The following is a 13404-nucleotide window of genomic DNA, read 5'->3' as shown; positions in this document are numbered from 1 at the left end:
TTTTCATTTTCATTAGATGCCAGTATGTTGAGTTTTATAACCTTTACTTCATGTCTGTTGCCTTTAGACGCTGAGTAATGTTTGCTAATACAGTTTTTATTTTCTGAATATTTTATTAGTAACTGGGTCCATTTTCTTTGCTTCGGTTTTGTCCCAATTTTCTTTGTCGCGCTTTCCTCTTATGTGTAATTTATTATGCAAGTCGCTACATGATGCGTTTGTTTTATAAACAATATAGTTTTGTGTTTAAAAAAAGCTCTCATTTAAGAGAAGATAAAAACAGATAGAGCTTAACGTTTTCTGTAGAAAGTGACATCTTAAGTGATTTGTGTGAATTACTAGTAACTTTTTTTCAGGGAAGAAAACTATCCTTTATTGGTTTTTAATTTTTGTGTTACGTCTGAAATCTTTCAATTAATAAATTTATTGTTCGAGAAGGCATTACGATAACAATAACATATTTATTATTCTTTCGGATAATAAAAAAAATGTTTATAAAACGGCAACGGCAATGCATGCAAAAAGATGGACAGGTACTCCCATGGCTAGTTATTAAATTTACAGAAGCAAAAATGTACTTCAAAGAGCACTATTCATTTGAATAGAATGGCATGTACGTATTTTCCTGCCACAAGTCGATTTATTGCAATTCATAATATTCAGTTTAAACGTTATAATATTTCGTTTTTATGGTCAATATATGTTTTAGTGTATTTCAAAGAATATTAGGCAAAATTATTAACTTTGAGGTCATGTAAATTCCTACATTTACTGGTAAATTGTATAAATATTTATAATGAGGAATATGAAATCATGATCACCTTAATCTAAAGTACAAATTTTTGTCAATATTTATCAGTTTATACGATATAGTTGAAATACTTTCGCACTCTCTCGGTCCCACTTTTAGTCGCCACCATGACAAAAATAAGATGTGTGAGATATTCTAAAAGGGATAGGTGTAATGAATGTTCAATTTGTATTTGTTAGGTTTTTGAATCTAACATTACCATCGTTTGTAATAATGGTAAAGTTTAGTTGAAAAAAGTAGTTAAGGTATCGTGAAAATAATATACGAGTCTTTTTCAAATTTAATGCCTTATGGCACATGCATTTGGTATTCTTCATTTACAAGTTTTCTCTTGATGTCTAATATAAAACCATATTTCAAAAATATCGGCAAAACAAAAAAAAAACAAAAAAACAAAAAAAAACAAAAGTCCAGAGCGTCAATGACAATTCATATACATCGAAATCCAAATACATGGCCTGAATGTAAATGCAAAGACAGACGATCTATATAAACAATGTAGCAAGCAACATAAGTACAACCGCATATAGAAACAAAATAATAATAAATAAACAAACAAACAAACAAAAAACAAAACAATTATCAATATGAATTCCCCCAAAACTTAATAAAACCGAGAGTGACATCTGATAGGCCGGAAAGGTACGCATGTCCTTATCCACCACCGTCATCCGTCTCACTGCAAGTGAGTAGAGATTTAACATATATTCGAAGAACATATATATTTAAGAAATATTTATAATTTTGAAACAGGTCAAACGAAATAATCTGTTAAAAAAAACAAAAACATTCTTTGTGACTGATTTTCTAATGAATAACAGTCCAAATATTTATATTTGATTCGTATTCAAAAGATACTTTATATTTTGTTTTGGATTATTTGAATTGCGGAAAGTTCTGACCAATCGACGTTGATAACGCCATAGTACCAAGCTAGGTTATATAAAACAATTTGGTTTGCTAAAAAAGAACCTATCTATCAAATCATTATATTTATTGTTATACTTAACACAAATATTAATTTAACGGATTTCAATGTCTTAGTTTAACATTCTTGTTTTGTAAGTAAACCATGTTCACTTTGAACTAAACCCGTGTATTCAGCAGTCACGATTGGACAAAAAGCTTATTTTGTAAACAAAAAAAAAACCGTGGCAAAAATAATCTCAATATTTGTAGTAAATCACGTTCTTCATTTACGAAGCTATTACATAAATTTAACTGTTTGACAGAAACATCTGCTTCATTTGTAAATACAAGTGTTCGCTCAATCTTTGCTCTCAAATATCTCATTAACTTTTCCATGTTTCTTGCATTTATACATTTCAATTAAGAAACGTAATTGTGCATCGACGTAATTGTCTTCCAATAATGAAAATTAGTTTGACAATTTGATAAATCTTATGCCTTTATTCACAAGTTGGCTCATTTAGACGTGTGACAGACACGGAATAAGATAATAGTTTCTATAATGAATCGATCACAGACCAAATTGTTGTTGCTCAAACTGATATGAAATTGTGATAGCCTTACAATATGTGTCTTTAACAGTATTTCTTAAGAATCTAATTCAAATAAAGCTCGACGCAAACGTTCATCAAAAGCCAACTGTTTGTGTCAGAACCATATGAAATAATGATTAGAATAGAATATACAAGACGATATATTTCAGAGTGACTATGAAATAAAAGGAGCAACTATGCAGTATGTTCTATTGGAAAAATGTTATTAAAGTTGCTTGTGTCTTCACTTGTTTTATAAATGCACTTCTTGGTTTCTATGAAATGTGCTTCATAAAGGAACAGAGTATTCCAGAATTAAAACCAGAACAATATAAATCTGTGGATGTACAACAGAAACACAGGTCTCAACAAGGGTATCTAAGACTCAGGCATTATCAACGGATCACCAGACAAGAAATAAATAGAAAACGAATTGTAAAGATAATTAAAGCATTGACAGGAACAAATAGATTGCTAGATAAAAAGTTGTCTCAGAGTGATGGTGACACGTCTTCTCTTGTGGGATGCAATTTTGAAGACAACAAGCAAGGTAAGGATACAATTGAATTAAAGCCGCATATGAAGTGAAATATCTTTATATCAAAATTATAGCTATTGAGGCTCATGACGGGTCTTTTGTTATATTTTTTCTCTGTAGAAAATAGATACAGAAATTTGAGCAAAGGTTTTGGGAAAGTTCGTTAACAATATTGACAGTGAAACAGCGAATATATCCTTAGCACATGCTGGTTAATAAGTGTATACTATTATTATGCACGGAATGTAATTAAATCCCAATTAGGGCCCTCAGACTCATCTATTTGTTCTCCAGACCCAAACGTGTATTATATGAAAGAAAGGTACATTTACTTCATTCAAACAATAAAGAGGGCGTACACGCAAAACATAGGCAGTGGGTGGCACATGACAAATTTTATTTTCAAAGAAATCATCCATTCTATGTTACAAAAGCACCCTTTCTCAAAATTGAATGTTGGTTTTTAATAACTGCAAATGTAAAAGAGAAATAAATTACTTAAAGGGCATTTAAACTCATTGAAAAGGGGAGATAACTCTTTTATTCTATGCAAAATTTGTTTGCTTTCTTCGGAAACGTTAAAAGCATTTTCTTAGCCATCCATTGTCGATTTAAGGAGGTAGACCTAGTGCAAGGGACATAACTCATGAAATCAGTGATATGTTTGTATTGTATTCAATTTCACCAAAGCCTCTCAAGCTTTCGTTTGAAAAAGAATAAAATGAATCCAAGTTAATTAGATGCTTATATGAGATTGATGTGAAATGCTGAATGAAAACGTTCCAATGGTTTTAAGAGTTATGTCCCTTACCCTAGTTCTACCTCTTTAAAGAAAAAGTTTTTAACATTTGACTATTTGACATACATATAATATAAACATTTGAACAAATAAAATTAGTGGGATGAAAATGTCTATGTGTCATCCATAGGAACTGTTGATTTCTACATGGATAATTACTTAAAACAACACAATATCTTATTTTAATAAATGGAACATTTAAAATGAATTTTTTCGAAAAATAACCAAAATATGTTGAACGAAAACAGATGTCAGAAATTGCAACGTGTTTGCACTTTTGCAAAATCATATGCTGTATGCAAAATAAAATTATATACACTACAGTGAAACCTCAAGTTTCGGAACAGCGTCTGACGTTCAAAATTCACTATAGACGCTGCCGTCAGCCCTCTCAGAAAATGCAAGAATCTTGCAAAGTCGGGGAAAAGTGAATGATTTTACACGACGTTATCTGATTGTCAAATTGTCCCGTGGGAACAAATTGTGCTCCTCTACTTGCTGACCTTTTCCTTCACTCTTATGAGGCTGACTTTATAGCTGATCTGATCCGAAAGAAAGAATATCGTTTAGCTATATCCTTTAATCTCAGTTTTCGCTATATAGATAACGTATTATCTTTAAACAATCCTAATTTCGGGGATTTGATACATCGCATCTACCCCAAAGAACTTGAGATAAAGGATACTACAGACACCGTGAAGTCAGCCTCATATCTTAACCTACACTTAGAAATCGATTGTAAAGGAAAGCTTTTGACCAAATTTTACAAAAAACGTGATGACTTTTCATTCAGAATTGTCAACGTTCCTTTCATCTGTGGCAACATCCCTTCAGCACCTGCGTATTGAGTGTTCATATCACAACTCATACGTTATGCCAGAGCTGGACTACGCAGACTTTTTGTATCGCGCTAGAACTCACAAATAGGCTTCCGGAACAGGGTTATGTTGCTACAAGATTGAAGTCGTCACTACTGAAGTTTTATGGTCGTCATCATGAACTCGTGGATCGTTATGGTGTATCCATCTGCACCATGAAAACCATGGATTTATTCAACAGGTCATAGTTTTTCTTTCCTCGTTTGTCTACCCCGGACTTGACTATTTATGAGCAACACTAAGGGAGTTTCTAGCGGTATACCTGGTCCATGCTCCCAGTTTTTAGTGGAGTCCGAGTTGCTTATTTGCATTTGTTACTTTGTTTGCATGATTTTAGTTACTTTATGTTCTTTGTTGTGTGTGTCTGTTTTCCATGTCTGGTCTTTGTCCCTGGATTACATTCTTTTGATTACCGCCATAACCTTGGTTCCCTTGATTACTCTTTCAAACGACGTATGATTTGCATAACGCCAGAGAATTTCGAAATGCCTCTCTGCAGCGGTTAGTAAGAGAGGTAACGAACGTCTGCCGCTACGTGGAACTTGAGTGAAACCTATCTTAACCGAACTTTTCTTGGATTTGAATTTGTTTTCTTCAGACAGGTGTTTGTTTTCCCAGGTCCATAATCCATTAAAACAAATGAGAAAGGACTTCAAAAAGTGTCTGCTTCATACAGGTTTTGGGTTCGGATTTAGACGGGTCTCACAGTACTATTATATCTTGAACGCATATCATTGTTTTACAAAAAGAAATTGCAATAGATTTCAACGGAAATTTAACTCATCAGCTTTTTTAAATTGCATCATACCACCACAACCCCCCCCCCAAAAAAAAGGGAAAAAAATAATAATACAGATCTAGATAACGGTATACATTGTTTTTCAATTCAACCAACAAAAATGCAAAATTATCTTAAAAGGAAAATCTTATCACGCATATACTTCCTTCGAAAACAGAAATGCATTTTTTTTCGAATAGTCTGAATTTACGTCAAGAAAATGTATTCGTTTTTGGATGGTTAATGTGTGATTTATGCATATTCTTATTTAAACATATAGAACTGTAGAAAATATCATTTTCACTTGTCATTTTGCTCCAAATTACTCTAAAACTGTCTTGTAATAACCTTGTGACATCAGAGAACACTGTAATTATATCCTCATACTAATGAGTGGGTCTTCATTGCATTCACCTTGTCCGTCAATTCGTCCATCCGTCAGTTACACCTTTCTGAAGTAGTCATCTTAGCTTCTTTTGGATGGATTCTTAGACATTTGGTACATTGCTTTTGCATGATGACTTGTACCGCGTCTCCCTTCTTCCATTTTCCTCGCTCATCTACCTCCTGTTTACCGATAGTCTTAGTAATTTTTAGTAAGGTATTTACAGAAAAATTTCACAACAGATGTCTCAGGTTTTTTTTCAAAGGCATTCTTAGATATTTTGGTATACTGCTATTGATGAATGCCTCTTTCAGGTTCTTTTTTCATCTACTTTCTGCTTAGCAATAGGCTTAGTACCTTTTAGGTGATGCAAAATGGAAATTTCTCAGCTTTTATTGGAGGGAATTCTTAGAGATTTGGTATGATGACTTGCACCGTGTCACCCCTTTCCGGGTTTGACAAAAAAGGAATAGTTAAGGTATTCTTAGCACAATTTAGTGTGAAATATCTTGTTTACGATGTTAATCGAGAGTTCAGTTTAGATATTCTTTTACGCAATGGTGTCCTCCTATGTCAAATACTTCTTTTCACGTCGGGTGATAAGGTATTTCATTTCATTCTACAAGTGAAAATGATACTTACTTTATTGTTTCATCTGTTTCAAACTTTATATTACTTGTTTATTTGTTTTCCGTTTGGGAATTTAGTGTCAGTTCCTGTCAGAATCAGGCAGTTGGTGAAACATGGTATGAAAAACAAATCATTTTGGTAGTGTCATTTGACTATCAGAATCAAGGAAAACAGACACAAAGTTACATATCATCCTGGGCCTTTGATTTTATTGAATTTTATTGAAATGCACTGAAAATGAACATTTCAAGGGCTGACAACTCTGTCAAAAACCTCATTTTTCTAAGATTCTAATGAAAAATTACTGCACAAAGCCAGTGATGCAGAGATCAAATAATTCTTTTTCAAATAAAGTATCCTTGAGTGATATTATATTGTCAGATCGGTGGGGTTTTGATATGCATGTTTCTGATTTTTCCCATTTTGCTTGATTCTTACAAACACTTACACTTAAAAGTTTCTGAATCTTTCTACATTACGGCATTTATATGTAGTTCAAGGGCTCATTCGGTGATATTGTCTGTTTTTTTTTATGTCTACAGCTTATAATATATACTGGTTGTATTTTACAGCAGGTAGGTTAATAATTAATCAGAGCATTGAATGCAACGAATCGGAGTCATACCTGGAACAATATCACAAAGACATTAAATATGGCGGTTATTGGAAGCCATTTAATTGCTCACGACATTCTCTTGTCATCGTCATACCGTTCAGGGATAGACATAATCATCTTTGTGTACTACTTCGTTACCTAGTTCCAATGTTAAAGTTACAACAGATAGAGTTCACCATAGTTCTAGCAGAACAGGTACCTTTTAACATTGACAGTTAATTATCAGTAGCACATTCAGGGGAGTCCCGGGTTAGACCCCCGTTAAAAAATAGTTTTAATTTCGTGCAAAAGTTTTGCTAAAATTTGCAAATAATAGGTTGGAACCCCCTTTTCAAATCGTCTGGATCCGCCACCGATTATATCTATTTGTTTGATGGAAATCTTGAACTTTTTCCTAACATGCATCATCATAACGAATGTATATAATAAGTAACTTTAACAATTATCAACGATAAATTAACAACATATTTTTAAAACATGTTCAAACAGTCGTATTCTTACATCTTATTATACAGAAAAAAAATTATTTGAATGATTAAACGATCTATTTCTTCTAAGAAATCTTCTTTTGTAGCTGAAAGGAGTACAATCATTCAACGAGTAATCAAGGGAACCAAGGTTATAGCGGTAATCAAAAGAATGTAATCCAGGAACAAAGACCAGACATGGAAAACAGACATACACAACAAAGAACATAAAATAACTAAAATCATACATACAAAGTAACGAACGTAAATGAGCAACTCGGACTCCACTAAAAACTGGGAGCAAGGACCAGGTGCACCGGTAGGGTAAGCGTCCTCTGCTTTTCTAGAAACACCCGCCGAGTTGCTCATAAAAAGTCAAGTCCGGGGTAGACAAACGAGGAAAGGAAAACCATGACTCGTTGAATAAATCAGTTTTCATGGTGCTGATGGATACACCATAACGATCAAAGAAATCATACTATTTCTGTCGATTGCAAATCAAGATTGAAATAAATCTGTAAAACAACTACTTTAAGACAAAAATAGCCTCAAAGTATGGACTTGAAAATCTAATAGATAATAAACAGTTACTTCAATTTTCAATGATAATTGCCCCGATCCTGTTTTAGGTTGGAAATGACACTTTCAATAAGGGAAAATTGATGAATGCAGCTTTCCTTGAATCATTAAAACTGTTTACATTCAATTGCGCCGTTTTTCATGATGTCGATCTAATTCCTGAAGATAACAGAAATATCTACTACTGTCCAGAACAGCCCTCACATCTTTCAGTGTCAATTGATGAGATGAATTACAAGTGAGTACAACTGCATTCTTTATTCTTTTCAGATTTAAAGCTTGTTTTCAATTTGTTATAGTCCACTATTTTGTATACATGAAAAGCCTAAATACATGAACAAGGGATGGGACACAAGGATAAAAGGGTCGACAAATTTTGATTTTAATAAAAAAATTTAGTAAAACGCTTGTTCAGTAATAGATAAAGACGCAAGGGAAACAATAAAAACAACTTGTCCTCTCTTCTCAAGGATATATTTTTTGCACTTACTATGAAGAAGCAATAGTCAATGTTTAATCTGCATTTTGTTTACTGGTACAGCTTTGATTTCGCTTTTAGTCATATAGAGATATAGGGTCCTCAGACTCATCTACTTATTCTCCAGACCCAAACTGAACATTGTCACCATCGCTTGTATCACACAACTGCTGAGAAAAAGGACATACTAGGACTATAGTACTAGCACCTGTACCAGAATTAAAGAACTAAATATATTAAGATTCGTATCGGTGGAAGAACGTTTGTCGCGAGGTTGCAATTTTCGTTGTTTTCACGAGTCAGTTAAACAACGCAGTGAAATTTTCAACAAATAGTAAACAGACTTTCGTATATAAAAAAAACTGCACATTATGTGACGAGAAAGATATATTTTTGTTTTACTTTTTTAAAATGTGGTTGTTAAACGCCATTTATAAAAGATATAAAAAATAATTTGCGAATCTTTATCATGAAGACAATGTGCTCGAAAAAATAAATTATATTTAAACCACATTTGATTAAATATTTACTATGAAATTAAATATATTTAATGTTCCTGCAGTACGTTTATAGTTAAGTGTATCACATGATCTACAGTCGTGACATCCGAACTTTTTTTTATGTTTTACCGCATCGCTTTAAGTCTTCTTCCAAGAATTAATTACAACAAATACTTCCAAGAAAATGACAGCTGTCGTTGTATTATATTCTGTAGTGTATACGATATCCTTGTAAGTTCTAGATTAGTTTCTAAATCAGATTCACCTTTTAATATTGAAAAAAAAGATTCTTAGATCAAAGAAAACAATGAAATTTGATACTTTATTTAAGATTGATTGATTGATTGTTGGGATTTAACGCCCGAGCAGCAATATTTCAGCTATATTCAAGCGAAGAACATGAAAAGGATGATAAAATGAACATGAATGATGATGAAATGAAAACAAGGGATGGGACACAAGGATAAAAGGGTCGACAAATTTTGATTTTAATATAAAAATTTAGTAAAACGTTTGTTCAGTAATAGATAAAGACGTTAATTTTTACCTGCATATCAAATACATAAAACCGTATTAAATTTATAACTACTAAACTGTTTTGTAAGCTCATTTATCACAGGGAATCGTCCAAATGCCTAAGTCTGGGTGAAAATTTTTAATTTCTTGTCTGGTTTGTATATCTTTACTTGAAAACGTACAGTTCCTCGATAACTAAGCTATTTTGAGGACGATGCTATCAATAATTACCACGGAGTTGACTACGACAATTCAATTCTGAGTGATGTTGGTATTAGAAAATAACAAATTGAAGGAACGATAATCTTTTTATGAATCTGTAGGAATGCCCTTTCTACTAATTTTGCGATTTATTGTTGTATCACGTTTGCCATTTAATAATTAGTCTAGCATTGATTTGAACTCGTTGAAGGGAAGACACGAACCTTAGTCAAATCTGTCGGTCCCTTGAGGATCAGCTATCTAATGAAATTTGTCCATCAATCACTCAAAATCCTGATAGCTGTATAGTTAGCCTTTTCTTTTATTGTGAGCTTTGGCATACATATGATAATATATTGTAAACCGAAAATATTTCATTGCCTAATAGTTCATATATTGTGATGAATTCTGTCAGGATAGCAATGGGATGATTATTTTTATGTCAGCCTTAAATAATAGTTTTATTCAGATATTAATTCGGGCTTTGTACAGTGCTTCCAATCAGTAGATATGAAGTTAAGCCATTTGGAAATATTTATGTGCATAGTGGTAGTAGTCTGTATTAATCGAAGGGGTATGTTTTGTTCGGACACACAAAAAATAAGCTTTCTGAAAAAATGTCGAAAAGCAACTATGTAACATAATGCTTGTAAAATATTTAAATAAGAATTTTGCACACACACACACACACACACACACACACACACACACACACACACACACACACAAAGCAAACAAACATAGTTTAAAAAACCAAAACACCAACAACAATATTGGAAAGGTAATATTTTTATTAACACCAAACTCGTTTTGGTCCATTCAAATTCATTTATACCATATTGATGTAGGTACCAGATACAAACATTGAGGTGAAAATTCTTGAAATGTTTTTTTTTTTAATTTGTTGCAATATAAAATTACTAGTCGTACGATTTCACTTATTTAACTGCACTTCAGCATTTAAATCTTACAGACTACAATATGAAATGCTGGTCGGTGGCGTTTTGGCTATTAAGAACCATCAATTTGAGATGGTCAATGGATATTCCAACCAATTCTGGGGATGGGGAGGGGAGGACGATGATATGGCGTACAGGTCGGTATTTACCTTAACGTTATGTTTTGTATATCAGGTTAATATATCAAGTTTTATGTTTCTTTGTTTATGTAAAGTACGTTGTGGAAAGGCTAAAACTGATAAACAGGAAAGAAATGAGATGATAACTAAAAAAGGGTCAACAGGGCTTTTTTATTGTTTTCTGTTTGTGGAACATAATGCAAATTGGAATATATATATATTTGTTCATAAAAAGCCCGATATGCATATTGCTAAAACTGAAAATAGCAAGACTTACACATACAGATAAATATAGATGATGTCCACTTTAAATCTTATTACGGTTCATCGTAAGGAGTAGATATATATCTTTTTCTTTCCTTTGATTCTTAATTTTGCAAATACGAGATTTTCGTGGTCATTAGCTCTCCTTTTTTCGAAGGAACAAATATAAGCATCGGGGACATTATTAAGTCAAGTTACCTGTGGAAATTGAAATACAAAAGCAGCCAATATAATCAGGAAACCCAAAATAATGTGTAACAAATAGTACTATGCGACTCTCAATTATACGAAAACGAATTAATATGATTTTAGCTCATCTGGCCGTTTGCCATGGGAGCTATAACACTCATTTGACGTCCGTTGTCATCGTCATCTTCCTCGTCGTTATCAATTTTTCATCTCGAATTGTGATGATGAAAATGTTGTATAGCCATTATTTAACTTCATTTTGATGCTCCTCAGACATCGTAGAATAACAGGGCTTAGGGGGATCCCTGTCCAAATTTTCCCCAGAGGTTCTAAAAACGCTTTAAAGGAATTTCCAACATTGTTAACTGCCTTAAGTACTCAGTTGATCTCACAGCATTCATAAATTTATGCTCTTTTTCAGCATTTTTGTCAAACGTGGTAACAAATCTTGATACCTTTACTTACTGAGCGAAAAGGGCCTGGTTTTCCAGGTGAGCGATTCAGGCTTTTCGAGAGCCTTTTGTTACTATTATTATCATTTATTTTAAGAATATTGCTCGCTGGTTTACGGATACTTAGACCACCACATAATATTGCTCGATATAAAATGCTCAAACACCAGAAACAAGTGCCTGCCAAGTGGAAATCAAGGTAAGTATGTGGTAACACGTATATAAATAGTTTTCCTCCTCCCGCTGATTTTGTATCCGGAGTCAGTAAGTTTGGAGCTCAATATATGTTAGTTATATCAGGAGTAAACAATGTTTCTTAAGTCCTTATATTTGTTTCTTCTGTTTTTTTTAATAGGTATGCAAATATTGATAAAATATAGATTTGGTGGGTTGCTGTTCTTAAATATTTATTGATGACTTTATCAAATGTACCAAATTGATATTTATGAATCGGTCAGGAATTGCTATCATTTTTTTAAAAATTTTCTTCCAGGTTAAAACTTCTGAGTACAGTCAGTAAACGTTTTCTGCATGATGGACTTAACAGTGCAAATTACTCAATTAAGAAATTAGTCTACAGAAGATTTTATACACATTTTTACATTGACGTTGGCACACCATTACAATGAAAAACAATACCACTTATGACTTTTGTAAAGCCAGGAGACATGTTTGGAGATGTTTAGTCATGCAACAAAAACTTTGTTGTTTGGGAAAATTCTTCCATTGAATCGCTAACCGTGAAAACACAATTTTGGTTATCTCCCTTTGTGCGCTTACTTTCCTTAGCCATGTCTAAATATGATACTAAAAAATTCAGACAGACAAACATCTATGGTGCACAGACAACACAGCATATATATATTAAATATTTATTCAATTATTCAATATTATTTACTTATATATTTATTAATATTTATTTAGATATTACCTAAAAAAATTTATAAACATTACTGGTTAGAAACATATAGTAAGATCTATTGTAACAACATTTACACCATTCCAAAGTTACTTTCTTAGTTCTGATGCTATTGCTCAATTGAAAGAGAGAAGGATGTAATTTCTTCTAACCATTTTATTGTCACAAAAAATACTGATGTTTTTTACATGGTTCACTACCAGATAAAAAAAAACGAGTAGGGTGTTTTTTTAATATCATATCAGGGATATCAAAACAGATAAGGGAGGACCTCAGACCCCAAAAATTTATTTTAGAAGGCCTTTAAGAAACAGTGTAAAACTTAAGTAACACTCAAGCTAGGAATCATGCATAACGTGATACATGGTTGCAAAACCAACCAATTAATATTTATTATCTTTGTTTAAAATGTCATAGTAAACAGAAATTAACAAGCAGCTTTTCATGGGTAATAGGAGATTCACATTATATGGATTGTTTTATAGAAATAAAAAAAATAAGGGAGATAACTCCGTAAGTGACACTGAAATACAACAAAAACTATTGAATTTTCAATGTGAATTATCTCCTAAGACCAGACATATTGGAATGAATACATTCATCATATAGATAGCAACTCCATAACAAAAATCAAAATGTGTTGCCTTTTTTAAGGTGTATCACACAATACAGAATGTGCACGATTCTTACAAAACTCCTACTTAAAATGTATACAAATTTACTGCTAGCACTTTCTTGAAAGACAAATAGGGTTAATATCATGTGTGAAATAGAGATAATTTTGTTGACATGCATCAGAATGCTTTAAAAATGATCAGGTAATT

At 32.5% G+C, this 13404-nt stretch overlaps 1 protein-coding gene across 1 annotated transcript; it reads left to right on the top strand.

Moving 5' to 3' along the window:
• The first annotated feature begins 2246 nt into the window (after positions 1-2246).
• Positions 2247-12866, top strand: LOC148614066 (beta-1,4-N-acetylgalactosaminyltransferase bre-4-like). Its single transcript, XM_088587886.1, has 6 exons — positions 2247-2863; positions 6894-7132; positions 8034-8221; positions 10652-10774; positions 11759-11860; positions 12155-12866. The coding sequence occupies exons 1-6, from the start codon at positions 2518-2520 to the stop codon at positions 12288-12290; spliced, it is 1134 nt and encodes a 377-aa protein (XP_088444012.1). The 5' UTR covers positions 2247-2517; the 3' UTR covers positions 12291-12866.
• Positions 12867-13404: the final 538 nt, after the last annotated feature.

This window comes from Perna viridis, chromosome 6, assembly GCF_037379345.1.
Source record: "Perna viridis isolate PV_CMFRI_1.1 ecotype Kerala chromosome 6, ASM3737934v1, whole genome shotgun sequence".
Lineage (NCBI taxonomy): Eukaryota > Metazoa > Mollusca > Bivalvia > Mytilida > Mytilidae > Perna > Perna viridis.
Note: the sequence above shows the minus strand (reverse complement) of the source record. Positions and strands in the feature narration are given on the sequence as shown.

Bases quoted from the DNA above. Each gene is read 5' to 3' on its own strand.
- LOC148614066 (XM_088587886.1), top strand. From the start codon at position 2,518: ATGTTCTATTGGAAAAATGTTATTAAAGTTGCTTGTGTCTTCACTTGT. The intron at 8,222-10,651 runs GTGAGTACAACT...TAAATCTTACAG, and splicing joins ATTGATGAGATGAATTACAA to ACTACAATATGAAATGCTGG. The intron at 10,775-11,758 runs GTCGGTATTTAC...ATTTATTTTAAG, and splicing joins GACGATGATATGGCGTACAG to AATATTGCTCGCTGGTTTAC.